At 41.9% G+C, this 17,995-nt stretch overlaps 1 protein-coding gene across 2 annotated transcripts in view; it reads right to left on the bottom strand.

Annotated features, from left to right (window-relative positions):
• Positions 1-17,421, bottom strand: part of EHD4 (EH domain containing 4) — a 75,150-nt gene extending 57,729 nt beyond the window's left edge. Inside the window, exon 1 of one of the 2 annotated variants that reach the window (XM_072962619.1) lies at positions 16,643-17,421. In XM_072962619.1, coding sequence (XP_072818720.1) covers positions 16,643-16,878 — 236 coding nt within the window. In that variant the 5' untranslated portion in view covers positions 16,879-17,421. The remainder of the gene's footprint in view (positions 1-16,642) is intronic. The other variant, XM_006201682.4, reaches the window with a different exon arrangement.
• Positions 17,422-17,995: the final 574 nt, after the last annotated feature.

Raw genomic sequence — 17,995 nt, 5'->3', positions numbered from 1 at the left:
GCCATTCCAATATGCCAAGGGTTCTCATAGCTCAGGGTTGATTAGAAGGCCCTCCCCTAGATCTCGGCCTGTCAAATGGCACTTTCTGAGCCCCTCCAGCCTGTGTGATCCCCTACCCGCCTCTCTCTCATTACCCTACTCATAGTACTTATCAGTATCTGAATTACCTCATGTTACTGTCCCAGGATGTCAGGAGCACTTGAGAGAGGGGCCCTTGTCTGTCTGACTCATCACCACATCCCCACAGCTAACACAGAATCTGGCACACAGCAGGTGCAGAACCAGAGTCCGTCTGTACGTTGTAGGTGCAGAACCAGTATCTGTGAACTGACCAATGTTCTCCTCGCCTCCCAGCCTCCCTCTTCCCCACTTGCTCTCAAGGCTCAGATTCTTCTTCTAAAGTACCACTCTAATTAGACAGCCTTCATCCACAACCTAGTCCTTCAGGATGACTTCAGTTTGGGGCCCCCAACAACCTCCACCTTCCACCTGGCAGTGGGGGCTCTTGCTCTTCCTCTTTTGGGGACCTTCTTCCCTCCTTGACTGGTCTCTTCCAGGCCCGAAATTCCTGCCCCTCCCTGTCTTCCCTCACTTCATCTCCTCGTGTCTCACCATCTCCACTATCTACTCTACTCACTCCTTAAGTCACTTTACAAAATGGCACCTCCTTTGGGGCAGTCCTCCCTGATCACTCCAGGATCTTTTTTTGGCCGCTCCCCGCCTCCTCTTCCCTTGTGGAGCCCCTCACAGGACACCTAGTATGGCTGTTACTTGTGGGCTTAGCTCCTCTCTTCTGATAGGCTGCCATTTCCCACAGGGCATGGTGCACACACTGAGAATGTTAGAGCCCCAGAGCCTCTTAGGAGACATTTGGTTCAACCTCACATCTACAGGTGACGAGACTGAGGGTTAGAGCAGGAAAAGGGCTTGTTGCTGGTTAAAGGTGTGAATGGCCATGTAGCACTGAGCCTGGAGCTCCTCCCTCCCGGCCCGAGGTTTTTGCTTTTAGACCAGGCTCAGCCCTATAGCCTTGGGGTCCCACACAGCCCCCAGGTTCTGGTACCTAAGGAGGACCTGTCAGGCACGTGAGTTACTATATGACTGCCCAGAGGAGTCTTTACACTGGGGGACTGTGAAACTCAGATCCCCTTCTGTCACACTGCTGGACAGGAGGGGACTGAGAACAGTCCGGACACAGAGTATCCACACAAACAAAGTGAGAATGAGGAGATGAGGCTCAAAGCCAGCAAACTTGGAAGGAAGTGTCTGAGTGGATCTGAGGTGTGATGTCCCAAAACAGTCACCTACATGGCCACGTGCATGAGGCTGATCAACTGTAAAACTTTTAAAGTTTTTGGACACCTCAGAGGCTTCCCCGAAGCTACGAGTTCCAGGGACTCTGTGCTGTTATCTGCAATAACAAGAATTCAAAGGAACTGGGGGCCACAGGAAGACTATGGAAAAGACTCCACTGCGGTTCAGAGCCAGCGAGCCCACTACACAGGCATCCTGTGCCCTGGGTTACATTTTGTCCCTGGCTCCACCTTGCTCTCCTTTTCCTGTGTTCTCAGAGAGGGCTGCCAATTCCGGCGGTGACTGCTCCAGGAGTCTCGAGCCAAGTCATCAATGAAAAAAGGGACAGACGTTTGGATTCCAAGCAGCTGGGTGGAGGGGTTGGTGCGGAGGACAGGAGACCCAGCATCACCTTGTCCCTGTCTGCTGAGGGCCACAGTTCAGCCTCATCCAAGTGGCTCCCAGCACATCAGCTGCCACGCTCAGCCAAGGTCAAGGAGCTGCTTTCATGAAAGGCTATATGTGGACAATGCCTTTCTTTTTCCATTGCTTAGGTGAGAAATTTTCTTTTTAACTTCATAGAGAAAAACTGTCATTTGTGACAAGGGGAAGCAAAACTTTAAGACAATGAGAAGTCCCTCAACAACCCAAGCACCATCTTCTCAAAGATGAGCTTAAGAATATCTAAAAAACAATCAAATAAACAATAAGGGGCACTCTATTCCATGATAGACATCCAAAATTCCAAGCTGCAAACTTTGTCTCTCCCGGGTATTCATCTATGAATTCTGTCTGGGTTTTGTCTGTCACACTTTAGCTTGGAATAGTGGAAAGGGCATGACTTATTTGAGTAATACACTTAATGTTTGAGGACTTGTTATGCGCTAAAATCTTTATATGAATAAACTTATTTCATCCTCAGTACCTTATGGGGTAGGTACTACTTTTAACCCCCATTTTACAGATGAGAAAATGAAGGCTCGAATACATTAAGGGGTATATTAGAACCTAGGATTTCTCACTTGTTCTGTGAGAACATTACTTGCCCTAAATCTGAGCTTGAGAGGCCGAGTCAGCCTCCAGCAACGTGTACACAGTAACTCATTCTGCGAATCATGACAAATATACAAATCTAAGACTTTTTTAGTTGGTATTCAGTAATTAAGTAAGCATTCTAAAAAGTAATATGGCATACAAAACTGAACCAGGAAGAAACAGACAATATGAATAGACCAATTACCAGTACTGAAGTTGAATCGGTAATTAAAAACCTCCCAACAAACAAAAGTCCAGGAACAGATGGCTTCACAGGTGAATTCTACCAAACATTTAGAGAAGAGTTAACACCTATCCTTCTAAAATTATTCGAAAAAATTGCAGAGGAAGGAACACTTCCAAACTCATTCTATGTCACCCTGATACGAAAACCAAAGATATTAGAAAGAAAGAAAATTACAGGCCAGTATCACTTATCAATATAGATGAAAAAATCCTCAATAAAATACAAGCAAATTGACTCCAACAATGCATCAAAAGGATCATACACCATTATTATCAAGTGGGATTTATCCCAAGGATGCAGGGATTTTTCAGTATCCACAGATCAATCAATGTGATACACCATGTTAACAATCAAAAAAATAAGAACTATATGATCATCTCAATAGATGCAGAAAAAGCTTCTGATAAAATTCAACATCCATTTATGTAAAAACTCTCCAGAAAGTGGGCACAGACAGAACATACCTCAACATAATAAAGGCCATCTATGACAAACCACAGCTAACATCATACCTAATGGTGAAAAGCTGAAAGCATTTCCTCTAAGATCAGGAGTAAGCAAGGATACCCACTCTTGCCACTTTTATTCAACATAGTTTTGGAAGTCTTAGCCATAGCAATCAGAGAAGAAAAAGAAATAAAAGGAATCCAAATTGGAAATGAAGTAGTAAAACTCACTGTTTGCAGATGACATGACAGTATACATAGAAAATCCTAAAGAAGTGACTAGAAAACTACTAGAACTCATCAATGAATTTGGGAAAGTTGCAGGATACAAAACTAATATACAGAAATCAGTTGCATTTCTATACACTAACAATGAAATAACAGAACGGGAAATTAATGAAATGATACCATTTACCATTGCACCAAAAAGAATAAAATACCTAGGAATAAACCTACCCAAAAAGGCCAAAGACCTGTACTCTGAAAACTATAAGACACTCATGAAGGAAACTGAAGATGACATAAACAAATGGAAAGATATACCATGCTCTTGGATTGGAAGAGTCAATATTGTTAAAATGGCCATACTGCCTAAAGCAATATACAGATTCAACGCAGTCCCCTTCAAATTACCAATGACATTCTTCACAGAGCTGGAACAAAAAATGCTAAAATTTGTACAGAAACAGAAAAGACCCTGAATAGCCAAAACAATCTTGAAAAAGAAGAACAGAGCTGGAGGAATCATGCTCCCTGACTTCAGCCTATTTTACAAAGCTACAGTAATCAAAACAGTATGGTACTGGCACAAAAATAGACACCTAGATCAATGGAACAGGATAGAAAGTCCAGAAATAAACCCACACACTTACAGTCAATTAATCTACAACAAAGGAGGCAAGCATATACAATGGAGAAAAGACAGCCTCCTCAGTAAGTGATGCTGGGAAAGCTGGAGAGCTACATGTAAAAGACTGAAATTAGAACAATCTCTAACACCATATAAAAAAATAACTCAAAATGGATTAAAGACTTAAATGTAAGACAAGACACTATAAAACTCCTAGAGGAAAACAGGCAGAACATGCTTGGACATAAATCACAGCAATGTATTTTATGAACCAGGTCCTGGAGTAATGGAAATAAAAGCAAAAATGAACAAATGGGATCTAATTAAACTTAAAAGTTTTGCACAGCTAAGGATACCATTAACAAAACCAAAAGACAACCTGCAGAATGGGAGAAAATATTTGCAAATGATCTGACTGTCAAGGGACTAATTTCCAAAATACACAAACAGCTCATACACCTTAGTGTAAAAAACAAGCAACCCAATCCAAAAATGGGCAGATGACCTAAAAAAGCAATTCTCCAATGAAGACATACAAGTGGCCAGTAGGCACATGAAAAAATGCTAGGCATCGCTAATTGTCACAGAAATGCAGATCAAAACTACCATGAGGTATCACCTCACACCAGCCAGAATGGCCATCATTAAAAAGTCAACAAATGATAAATGCTGGAGAGGATGTGGAGAAAAGGGAACCCTCCTACGCTGTTGGTGGGACTGTAGATTGGTGCAGCCACTGTGGAGGACAGTATGGAGGTTCCTTAAAAAACTAAAAATAGACTTACCATGTGATCTAGCAATCCCATTCTTGGGCATATACCTGGGGAAAAATATAATTCAAAAAGACACATGCATCCCAATGTTCATAGTAGCACTATTTACAATAGCCATGACATGGAAACAACCCAAATGTCCATCAACAGATGACTGGATAAAAAAGATGTGGGGTGTGTGTGTGTGTGTGTGTGTGTATACACACACACACACTGGAATACTACTCAGCCATAAAAAAGAATAAAATAATGCCATTTGCAGCAACATGGATGGACCTGGAGATTGTCATTCTAAGTGAAGTAAGCCAGAAAGAGAAAGAAAAATGCCATATGACATCACTTATATGTGGGATCTTGAAAAAAAGGACTAAATGAACTACTTATTATATATAATTTAGATGACTGATTTCTTGAATATGTGTAAGCACATTTGATTGTCCTTTATGATTGGATTACTGCATTCTGTTGATTCTTATTTTGTGGGAGGCTTTATTCCTTTGATAACTATGTAAGTTTAAAAAGCTAAAGCTCTAAACTGTTCTTAAAAACAATGAATAGTACATATATGTAAACTAAAAAAATTATGTGCAGTAAATTGTATATATATTTACATGTAACATTATTTATGTGCAGTCAAATTATAATAATTCTACTTAATAAAACTGAAAAATGAAAAAAAAACTAATATGGCCTATATATTTGGGGTGCTTTATGAGCACTATTTTTAAAAAATTCTCAAGCCAAATTCTAGAGAAATGGCTGGTGTAATGCTATATGAAATTTTAAAATATTTGTGAAAATACTGGCATCTGTGCAGAGTTCAGAGGTTCAATTCATTGTTGTGGCCTGGAGCATTTTTTAAAAGAGCATTACACTTAACCTCAACAGTCATTTTATTCCTTTTAGTATTACTAAGGTTTTAAACCACACAGATGTGAAAGAAATATATGAAGTATAACTTCTGAGTTGAGTGGAGAAATAGTTTTATTTTCTTATTTTTAAATCCAGGGCTATGAGTTTGAATACATTTCAGTTTATAATCTTTTGGAAGGTTTTACATAATGATTTTTAATTAATAATGCTTGATCTACCATTTCATGAGGAGAGGGGCTGAAAAGAAAGGATTAATCTTTTGATTCTGATTTGTCCTAAATTTGGAAATGATGTTTTTAAAGCAGTCTCCTTTGTTTATCCTCATGTATACCAAGAAATGGTAGTGGGAGAAGAATTGAACATTCACTATCACAAAAGTCTTAATAAAATGGTCAAGAATACCTAATTATTTCCTAGCAAGTTAGTATTACCACCACCAACACCACCATTTGTAGACCACCAAACAACAGGTTATTATGAGACCATGCTGTTCAGTTTATAAGGCATGTCACACATAGGCTTTAACACGTCAGCCTCTCGGTTGCTGGAGCAGGTATTTTTATCCCTAGCTTACAGAAGAGAGAACTTATAACAAGTTGAGCAACTTGCACGAGACCACATTAATACAGGTAATGACTACTTTTAACACTTTGTGTATTTCCATCCAGTCATTTTTCTTTATGAAGTTGAGATCAAAGCATTTAAACAATTTTGCATCCAGATTTCTCACCATTAGTTTTTATCATGCTATTAAAATTTATTTGAAAACACAATTTGTAATGGCGGCATACTATTCTAAGGTGAACGTGAATCAATTTAGTTTGCCATTTCCTTACTGTGGGGCATTGAAATAGCTTCCCATCTCTCACTATTATAAATAATGCTGAGATAAATATCCCTGAACAAAGAGCTCTTCTACTTAAAAAAATATTTTCAACTTAACTCATCTATTTATTAATTATTGAAGTATAGTTGATTTACAACAGTATATTAGTTTCAGTTGTACGGCATAGTGACTCCATATTTTTTTTACAGATTATATTCTATTAAAATTTATTACAAGACTACTTTACATTTTTAATCTTCTTGGAGTGATTGAAAAACTATGGCCAAGCTTCACTTCCATTTTAAAACTCCATGTCCTCTTTAAGTGTGAAATATTTTATTTTTATTTTTGTTTTCCCCTTACTTAAATCATTGACGTATCACCAGGACTGCTTGTTCAGATGACATCATCCTTGTAACTACTGTATCTACTGTGGGGGCATGAAACTGGGATGACCTGTTGGACCAAGAAATTGGACTTTGCTGGATAAAGCCTTTCCCATTTCCATTTTCCTGGCTCTGAGTGAGCATTTAAGCTACATGGGGCTGGCATGTGCTGCAGGCTCCCTGCTGTCTGACCTATGCCATTACCTGCTGCTCCACTGTCCCTCCCATGCTGTCCTGGAAGGAGGGTGGAAGACAGGGAAAGGAAGGAGAGAAGGAGAAGAAAGGGGGAGGAAGCTTACCGGATCAACGGCAACATGCTTCCCCCATTCCTCACAATCCTGTTTATTTTTCCAGTCATTCATTTGCTCATGCAATGGAGAGCTATTAAGTGTTTCCTACAGTGTAACTTATAATATATGAATCTGACAACTGACTTTAGGTTGATCTGGGAGCAGTGGAAAGCTTCACAAGGAGGCTCTCAGACAGAGCACTTCCCAAAGTTACTTGACTAGAGAACAGGTCTTTTCTTTGAACACCTGTTAACAACCTCCCAGGTTGCATTCTACAGAACAGACCAAAGGAAGAGGTAAAAAGGCATTTAATAAATTTAACATCCACTCTAATACTAAGTTTTTCAAATAAAATTCTTTTAAAATTAGTAATAGGAGATAATTTCTTAGTGTGATTAATTTATAAAATAGTAAACCAAGAGCTAACATCATATCTTAAGGTAAAATAATAAGGCATTATCATTAAAATTAGAAGTTTGATATGGAAGCTCACTTTCCAGTACAATAAAATATGAAAGAGGAGAGGAAGCAAAGTAATCATGAATGCAAATGATACGGCGGTCTGTCTAGAAAACCCGAGAGAATCTACTGAAAAGCTGTCAGAATAACTTGAAGCAAATGACCACATACAAAACAAAACTGCAAGAAACCAGTAGCTTTCTTACACACTAGCGATATGTAGCTAGAATATATAAAGGAGAAAAAATCAGATTCGTGAAATATAAAATACCTAAGAACAACAACTCTAGTAAGAGTGTATAGACCCTGTATGAGTAAATCAACCACCTTTCTGAGATACATAAAAGAGGTCCGAGTGCAAGTGATGCTGAGGTTCTGAACGGGAAGAGCAAGTACCAAGATACACCACCACTCCAATATGAATGGATCCCAGGGGGACTTTCTGGGAAGAAGTTAATGAAGTGATTTTAAAGTTCCTCTGAAAGAATAACAGGAAACGATGACTGACAGCATTTGGAAAACAAAGAGAAAATGAGATCAGAAGGGTCTGTGCTACCATTTATTACAGAAAGTCTTAAAATGACAATACTTAGGACAGTATGGTGTGGGTATCAGAATTTACTATCAGAACAACAGATGAGAGGGAAAAGTCCTAAAAGATCCCAATATTTAATAAATTAGCCTTTGAGGAAGCCTCACGTGACAGCAGGAAAAGGTAGGATTATTCTATAAGTAGGGTTAAAAAACTTAAAAACAAAATGGATATTTTCAAAACAGATTTTACTTCTAAATGAATTAAAGAGATAATATTTTTAAAAGCCTATTTAAAAAAGAAAATAGAGGTGAGTATTTACTGAATCTTAGGATAAACAAGGATTTTCTAGGCATAAGGGTGATAAAAGACATCTTTTATGGAGAAAAAAATGTCAGATTTGGCCACAAATGTATCTGCATGTCAAAAATTATAAAAAATTAAAGAGGCAAATCTCATACTGGAAAAATATTCACAATAACTATGACAAGAGACTGATAGCCAATATTGAGTAAAATATTTAAACATCTACAAGATAAAGACTAATACTCCAAACAAAAATTGGGTCAAGTTCACAGACAATTCATGAATATAGATGACTATATATTTTATAAGTTCAACGTCATTGGTTTAAAAACAAGCAAATTAAAGGAAACTTTTTCCTATCATATTTGTTTGTTTTTAATGGTAATACTTAGTTTTACCAATGGTTTTGTGACATAATGATCCTCATATTAGACTCCCTGGTGAGAGTCTAATTTGGAAGAACTTTTCTGAAAAGGAATATATATATATACATATATACTCCTTCATGTGTGTGTGTGTGTATATATATTATATATATATATATATACACAAAATCAGGAATATATATAAACTTGAAAAATATAACTGTTGATGCAGTAATTCATGCTCAGCTATTCAAAGAAAAAACTAGATATACTAAGATTTAGAGACAAGAATATTCATTGCAATATTATGCATAACAGCATAAAACTAAAAACAATGGTCCAATCTATATGACAGAGTAAGATGCAGCCATTAGTTATTTTTTGAAGATTACTTAATGACACAAGAAAAAGATCATCATATTAAGTGGAAAAGGCTGTTTATTAAACTGTCTTTACTGCATAACCCCCAGGTTTGTAATCATGACTTTTATGTCTTCATCTAGGTCATCTGCTAAAAATGTGTACAGACAGGCTTGGACCACATGCCATGGAAGGTGCACCAGAGTGAGCCTCCCGCTTCAGGCTTGATGGTTCAGTTGTCATGATTCCATCAGCTGAACCTTCATCTAGCAATTGTTCCCAGACGTTTCCTGGAGGAGGCTGCCTAACAATCACCCTGAGAGGTAGTTTATGAAAACAGAAACAGATTGGAATCTCCATAGAGATTCCCATTCACAAGGGCTGGGAGGAGGCCCTGGAATCTGTTTCAGAAGGTCTCCTGATGATTCTGACCCACAGACGGATTCAGGAATCACAGCTTTCTAGATCACAATTTTCCAAGCTTTGAAAAGTATACTGAATGTCTCTAGATGTAAGCTTCCAAATGTAATTTCTCCGAATCCTCAGACACCACTGCCGTTTGTTGGGTAGATGATGTAATGAGCGGACAAGAGGCCAAGTCTCGCCAAGCTGACTGCTGCCACCGATGTCACACTCAACCTGCCCTGTACCGCCCCCACCTCTCAGAATCCTTGCTCCAAGTCCTGCCTCCTCCCAGGCTTCAGAATGCCGGCTGCTCCCCCTCCACAGGCCCCTTCCATCAACTTCTAACTGAGGTCTTGCTCATCAACCAAACCTCCGGAATGCCTGTGACCAGGGCACAGTTCCTCCCCTTCAGTGCCCAGTTGCTGAGAGTTTTCTATATTTGATGCCTCACCTCCCACTCATTCCTCAACCCACTGCCACCTGGCTTCCATCACCACCACTTACTGACACAGCTCTTGCCAAGGGGACCCAGCTCCTGATGGCTAATCCACTGGTTCCATTTCACTCCTCTTCCCAGAAGCAGCTGACACTGCTGACCATCCCCTCTCTTTCCCTGGCTTTGGTGGGGGCCGCCTGCTGTTTCACCTGTCTAGCATTCATTTCCCCTTTTTTGACAGCTGTACCCTGAGGAGCTACCTTTCCTCCCTCTTAGTGCATGGGGTCTGGGGGCTGACCACTGCGCTCCAGGCATGAATACTTCATTCCACTGGCTCAAGAGATTGGTTCGGGGATGGGCATATGGCCAAAGTTAAACCAATGAGACTCAAACCTGAGACTTTCCCTGAAACTATTGGGGGACGAGGGTTCTCTTTTTTTCCCACTGGCAGAATGTGAGTCTGGAATTGGAGACGGCCATCTGCCCAATCCATCAGCAACTGCCTGAGAAGGAAGCCAACATGAGGAAGGCACCAGAGCTGAGAGACAAGAGTCCTGACAGCACCACGTGGGGTCCTAGAACAGGCCTGAAGCCAGCACACCCTGGTCTGAACAGTTTCATGAGAAAATGTGTACCTTTTTACTTAAAAGTTTCTTAGTTGAATTTCCATCATTTGCAACCTAAAGAGCCAACCACCATCCTCCCCTGGCATTACTTCACCACCTGGTGCCATTTTCCCCAGCATCTCTACAAGGTCCTCTTCCTCTGGCTCCAGACCCATATGTCTGATCCCTCATGGACCCTACACCTGGGTGGTGTCCACTTACACATAGGTTTAAATCTAAACTTATAATCATGCCCCCACTCTTCCTCTTCTTGTGTCCCCATCTCAGTGGACGGCTCAACCACCCACCTGGTTATCCAAGAAACCTGGGCCTCATCATCAACACTTTGTCGCTTTCACCTCCATCTCCTCTGGGCAGCTAACTCTGGGTCATTCTGCAGGGCTCAGCTTTTACATCATAGCGTCGGGGAGGCCTTTACCAACCTCCAAACCTGAATGAAAGGTTGCTCCTATGCTGTGATCCCACCTTGTGCTTTAGCATCACAGCTCTTATTCCCCAGGGCCCTAATGTCTTGATTCCTTTCCATATTCTGTGACAGCTGGGCCCACCCCTGAAATCAAGGTTATTTGAGTAAAGGAACACCAGGGTGTGTAGGTATGATCTTACATTGTATATTGTAAATATAGTGTATTCTTCGGTGAACAATAAATATTTCAGTATTTCAGAGAGATTTGCAAAGGGCATGGTATTTGGCATGGAAGACTATGATGTCAGGGGTCCAGCATCTGAATGAGTGAGAACCACCAAACTGGGCCCGCAGCATTTCCCTAACGGGATTGTTGTTGTTAAATGGGTAAACCAGGTTGCCTCCTAGTGAGTGCCTTCACTTCTCTTTAATAACATGGAGTCTAGAGCTGATCAAAGGGATGGAGTAGAGCTTTGTTCTTAAAATTTATCTTCCCCCTTTTTTAAAAACTAGAACATTTGCCTGCTTCCAATTTTCTGATATTTTTCATTTTCTTTATAATTTCTTACAAACCACCAAACCCAGTCCTATGAGCACAACTGCAAGTTCTTCCTGTACGGACCTCCCACCCACCCACCCACCCCTCCCTCCTTCCATCCCTCCCCCAGGTATTTACTCAGTTCCACCTGTGCCAGGCCCTGGGAGTGTGTCACTGTCTGAGTTTAAGTCCCTCTCAAACCTGGCTGGTCTTCCTTCTACCATCTCTGGAGCATTTTCTTTGAGAGAAAAGGAGGAAGCAAAATAATAGTTGGATAGTTCTGCTTTCTGTTAATGCTATAGCAAGAGTCCCATGCAGTGGGCCTTTCACTTCCTGATTCTTTTTTTTTGTTCTAATCATACCAAAAAAGGCTTTTTTACTGTCCAAGGCACTGGTACCCTCTCAGCCCACTCACTCCAGTTTCTTAATGTTTCACACTGTCCATAAACCTTGTTTTCACCCTTGTCTGTGTAACCCTTGCCTTCTTTTTCCCCTATTAACACTATATTTAAGTAATAAAGTTTTAAAACATAATTACTTTAATCAAGCATTTTATAGGAAAACAACATACCTCGATTTTACTAACTGGAGTGCTATGAAGAATGAACATGTTTATACAGTGACTAGAACATACAGGGAGAAACCAATAGAGATTGTGTCAGGGCTGTTTGTACTTCCTTTTGTCTCATGCCTACTCATTAGTTCCTTTTGTCCTTGTGTTCTTTTAGCCTATTTCTACTTTTCTTCATTTGTTTTCTTTCTGGTATCCGTTTTTATTTTGAATTATTGCACACAGGTGCAGAAATTACTTGACTGGCACTAACTGCAGAATTATGGAAATTAAATCATAGGATGCTTAATATTGAAAGGCTGAATTGTGTTACATTTTTTATTGAGATACAATTCATATGCCACAAAATTTGCCCTTTTATTAGGGCACAATTCTGTGGTTTTTAATATAGTCACAAAGTTGTGCAACTAACACCACTAATTTCAGAACATTTTCATCACCCAAAAAGAAACCCTGTACCCATTCAAAGTCACTATTTCTTCTGCAATATGGCTATCCAGTTGTCCTTCCATCATTTGTTAAAAAGAATATTTTTCTCCCATTGAATTGTCTTGGAACCCTTGTAAAAACAAATTTATCATAGACGTATGGGCTTATTTCTGGACTCTCAATTCTATTCAATTGATCTACTTGTCTGTCTTTAAGCTGGTATCATGCTATCTTGTTTACTGTAGCTTTGTAATAATTTTTGAAATCAGACGTATGAGAACTCCAATTTGGGGCTTGTTTTTTCTTTTTCAAGATCGTTTTGGCTATTTTGGATTCCTCACATCTCCATGTGAATTTTAGGATCAGCCTGTCAGTTTCTGTAAAGAAGGCAACCAGGATTTTGCTAGAGATTGCAGTGAATCTGCAGATCATTTTGAGTAGTATTGCCATTCTAAAAATATTAAGTCTTCCAGCCCATGAACACAGAATGTCTTTCTTTTTTTTTCTTTTAAGGTTTTCTTTAATTAATTTCTTTCAGCAAAGTTTTATAGTCTTCAGTGCATAAGTTTTACATTACTTTTATTGCATTTATTCTCTTAGATGGAATTGTTTTAATTTCATTTTCAGATTGCTCATTGCTGGTGTATAGAAATATTAACAATTCTGCATATTAATCTTATACCCTGACACTTCGCTGAACTTGTTAGTTTTATGAATTTTTTTTCAAGATTTTCCTAAATCCTTAGGATTTTCTATATACAAGATCATGTCTTCTGTGACTAGAGGTGGTTTTACTTCTCCCTTTCAGATCTACATGCCTTCTATTTTTTTTTCTTGCCTAAGTGCCTTTGTCTTTGCTCTTTTAAAGCCTATACAGTTTCTTGAATGAATTCCTTCTTTTTTTCTCATTAGAATAATTTTTTTTTTGAGAGAACAGGCCAGGGTGTAGGAGGAAGAGAGAAAGTGGAGCTCTTAAATATCAGAAGTTGCATTTGTGCGGTTTGAATTGATTTTTGGCGAACCTCACATCCTCTCAGTGGAAATGTCTTCCTTCACTATACCTGGGCCCAGGGGTTTTCTGAGGGAATCTCTGAAATCTGTTTTCCTCCGGTTTTGGATATACGCCTGGCGGAGTCCAATATCCTGCCTTCCTTGATTGCTAAAGAGTCTATGATGATGTGGCCCCTTTCCCTGGGCCATCCCTTCTCCGGCCAGTTCTTCCTTGCAGGTCAGAGGCAGAGCACCAACAGTTCCTCCCGTTGCATCCTCTGCCTTCTGAGAAACAAAACTGCCAATGACATAGTAGAAGCTGTTCTGCTTCTAACCCAAAGAGACTTGGACAAGCATCTCCTGAAGTTCTGGGCCAGCTTTGTGAGCCACCTGAGCCAAGTCCACCAAGACTCTCCTGTCTGTCCTCCTCCTCATACTTGGGCCCCTTGAGGTGACCTTCCAGGCAGAAGTGAACAGAGGCTCTTGACACTCAGGCTCTTCATCCACCCCTTTTAGGAGACCTTCTTATTAGAACACGGCACGCACTTCATTTCCTCACTCTTGATGAACGTCCTGGCTCCCCATGTGTTGGTGGGGCTCTTAATTCTTCCCAGTTATGGGACAAAAGGAAGGGTAAGGTTTCATTAAAGGTGTGGAATGTACACCAAAGGCCTTGCTGAATGGCTTTACAATGAGAGAGGTTTCCCTCCATGTCAGTGCTGGTTCTATGTTACCAGTAACCTCTTGGAATGTGCGGGAAGCCAAGTGGGTAAGAATCTGACTACACAGACATGTGTACCCCAGAGCCAAGTATGAACTTCCAGTGCCCACTGGTTAGAAGCAAACAACCCAGGCACTGACCAGCCTCAGAGAAAAGATAACCATGGATGCGGGCAGATTCCAGGATGGTCAGCACCCTGGGCCAGCACTTGTGCTCCCCAGCTCCAGTGCAGTGTAGAGGACAGCTGCCCTTTGGTTTGGGGCTTTCCTCCCAGAAGCTCCATCTCTTCCTCTTAGTGCCACTTTGAAACCAAACTCAGATCTCTGGTGTCTCACCAAGCTTCCTGTCCACCCTGATTTTCGCCAAACCTCACAGGTCCACTTTTGTGCCTTCTGCCAAAAGGCAAAGTCATTTAGGTCAGGGAAGGTCTCAAGACAAGTGACTTCCTGATTAGGTGACTCCTTCCTCACCTAGTGTTGCACATGGTGCACCAATGCCTCCTGAGAAGAGGTTCATTTGGATGCAGTCACCAGGAGTCAACTCTCAAAATCCATCTTAAAACTATCCTTAGCTATTCCACAAAGCTCCCCTCAAATGGTGAAACAGAAAGAAGAGTGAGAAGTAATATAATGAAGCAGTAAACTGGAAAAAAAAATTGATTCATGTTCCTGGGGGTCTGTTCTCTTGCCTCAGGCTTGCACATTATCCAGGCTGTGAGAACAGAGAGAGGGCCACAGTACATTCAGGTTGGCACAGCATCATCAGGGGCTCCCTCATCACATGTGGCACAATAAAGCTCTCACAGCAAAGACAGACAGAAGGAACTACCCGGGATGCTATGAACATGACACTGCTAATGCCTGAGACTATTAAAATTATAACAATGCTACCTTCTTATCCTTTATCTGCAGATTTCAAAAGGTCCACCTCCCTCTCTTGTACCAGGTGGTTGTAATACTTCATTGTCTCATATACTGAACTGGTTAGTATTACTGAGACCTTAAATGTATTGTCTATCATGTTTCAAGGTACCAATTACTGTAATATTTCTATGGTTCATTTTGAGTGTCTGAGGTAACATATTTAGTACTATTTTCAGCTTATTAATAAGCACAAAATAAAGCAATTTAAAATTATTTTCCTCAGTCATCCTTCACATTCAATTGACTATCTAGAAATATATTTTAACAGAGTACATTTGCTTTGTTGAATTCATTCACAGTGTATCTGCAGGCCTGGATTGAGCATATTTTCTGTAGCGACAACTACTCTATTTGTGGGAACTATTTAGGTCACTAGAGTGGAGAAAAAGAGGCCGCTACTTAATAGAAATGGCATGTATCCAAATATAGATGCAGTTTTCTGAACACCTGTTGAACATCAATGATGAAGAGACTGTTACAATTTCCAAAACCCTAGACGGAAACCTTAAATGATCAGTCACTTTGTTTAAACTGACAGAGTTTAACCCACGAAAACCAGTCTCCTAAGCAAAGAAAGAGAGTCTTGAAATGCCAGCTGCTTTAGAAGTAAAACAGCCTCTTCAAAAAGCAATCTGTTTCAATGTAAATTATTTCCCATCAAAAATCACTTCAGAGGGAGCAATGCGATGTGAACGTCAAGGCATGCTTTTGCTTGCTTTTGGAGACACAGGGAGGATGACAAATATTTTCAGTCGTTAAGGGTGAGCGAGGAGGGAATGAGCCATCTAAGAAATGGAAACTAACGAATAGTAATATGACACTCCCCCTTAGTTCCACTGGGCGCTGGCTAGTGTGGCTGCTACACACAGCTAACTTCCTGTGGCAGGATAAAGGGAGGCTGTGAACCGCTGAATGAAGGCGGCCTCTCTACTCTGCCCCTACCCCACCCCCGCACACTGCGGTGGGGGGCAGCAAGGAAGGACCTCAAGGGAAGGGGGCGTGGGCAATACCCTCTACTGTTAACATTCATTCATTCATTCATTCTATAAACAGTTATACGCTGAACAATGTGCGAGGGCTTAACTTTCCAACTTTGACTCAGCCCATTCCAGTATCTCACACCTCCGTCCCCATTTCCAGCCCTAGGCCTCATTCGCTCATCAAGAAGGTGCTTATTATAGCCTCGCTTCCCCTCCCCTCCCCGGGTCCCCTGGCTAGGATGACAAAATAAAGCCAGTCAGAGGAGTGCCTTTCCAATAGAAAGGAAGGAGAGCTCGGAATACACGGAGAAGGGGTTCCGAGGACCCGTCTGGCCTCATAGGGACAGCCAGCCCCACTCTGGCGGCCGCGCCCCAGGCGGGGCTTCTGACACCGCGCTCGGACGGGGAACCTGAGGTCACGCCGATGCTGGAGGAGGAAGCAGCGGCGAAAGGGTTTCTCAAGGAGGAGCGGGAGCTGCAGGAAGCCCGAGGGTGGCCGTATGTTGTGGACAACACGCACACACGTGGGCAGGACCGCCTCCACCTAGGTGGTGGGGGACAGGGGTCGAGGGTTACCTGATGAAGGTGGTCTTGCCCGTGCTGTACTGGCCCACCAGCAGGATCATGGGCTTGTTCTCGAAGTCGGCGTCCTCCAGCGCGGGCGAGTGGAACTCGTGGAAGCGGTACGCCTCCTCCAGTGGCAGCACCTTGCGCAGGTAGAGCGAGCGCAGGCCTCCAGTCACCGTCTGCACGGCGTCCGCGCCGCCCGGGCGCTCGCGCCCGCCCGCTTGCCGCCCCAGCCAGCTGAACATCCTGCCGCCGGTCAGCACGTCCGCGCCCCGAGCTCGCCCTGTTGGTGCGGGTCCTGAGCTCCCACCCGACTCGGCGTTCGACCCTCACCGGCACGCACTGAGCTGCCCGAGACACGCTCGCTGCCGCCCGGGCTGGCCCCGCCTCCCGCCGTCTCAGCCAATCCTCAGCCTATACGTCACGAGAGCTCGTTCACTATTCAGGAGGGCTCTCTCAAGTCCTTCCTCATTGGGCCGCTGCCAGCATGGGTGGAGGAGCCAACCAATGGAGAGGAAGTTCTTAATAAATTATTGACGGAATCCTTCTGGAGGACTAGGGCGGGGAACAGGGCGTTCCTCCAACTTGCCCGTGCAATCCCGCCCTCGGAGGGGCCCACCTGGGTTGCCGGGCCCCACCTCTAGCCAGGTGGCGTCGGCTTCCAGGCAAATCTGAGCTGATAAAAATCGAGCCTCCAGAGGCGCTTAGTCTCCAGGAACGTTTACTCATCGCAGCCCTAAAGATAGCGATACGGGGGGAAAAACTTCATAAAGTTGACAGGCAGTTTCTTTCTACCCACTGGAAGGTTATTACTCCTCTAATTTTATTGACAACGAGATTTTGAATCACGGGCATAACTGACAAAATTTGAAGTACGGGAAGTAGACTCTAATGTACTCGGGTAGATGTTTCTCCTACTTCTTGACGCTACCTCCACCAAATTCTGAATCGATTAAAGGCCTTTTGCCCTTAGTTTTCTTTGTTGTTGTTGTTGTTTTGTAAAATTGAAGACTTAGTCATCATCCTTATTACTACAACCTCATTTCCACATATTAGCATTAAAAAGAGTTATTGTTACCACCTTCAGGTGAAAAGGATACACCTAAATTGAGATTGGGAGAAATAATCGGCTATCATTTTTTGGTGTCACCAGGTTACAGTTTTAGAATACTTCTCAGTTTTAGAGTATTTCTCAAGTATGGTCCAAGGAGTCACTTACGTAAGAATAACCTGGGATGCTTGTTAAAATGCAGATTTCTGGTCAACAACCCAGACCTATTGAGTTAAAATACTGAGGACGGATGAAGGTCAACAAGAACCTTCAGGTGATTCTAATGTACCCTAAATCGGGGGAATAGATGC

This window comes from Vicugna pacos, chromosome 6 (genome assembly GCF_048564905.1).
Source record: "Vicugna pacos chromosome 6, VicPac4, whole genome shotgun sequence".
NCBI classification, from domain to species: Eukaryota; Metazoa; Chordata; class Mammalia; order Artiodactyla; family Camelidae; genus Vicugna; species Vicugna pacos.
Note: the sequence above shows the minus strand (reverse complement) of the source record. Positions and strands in the feature narration are given on the sequence as shown.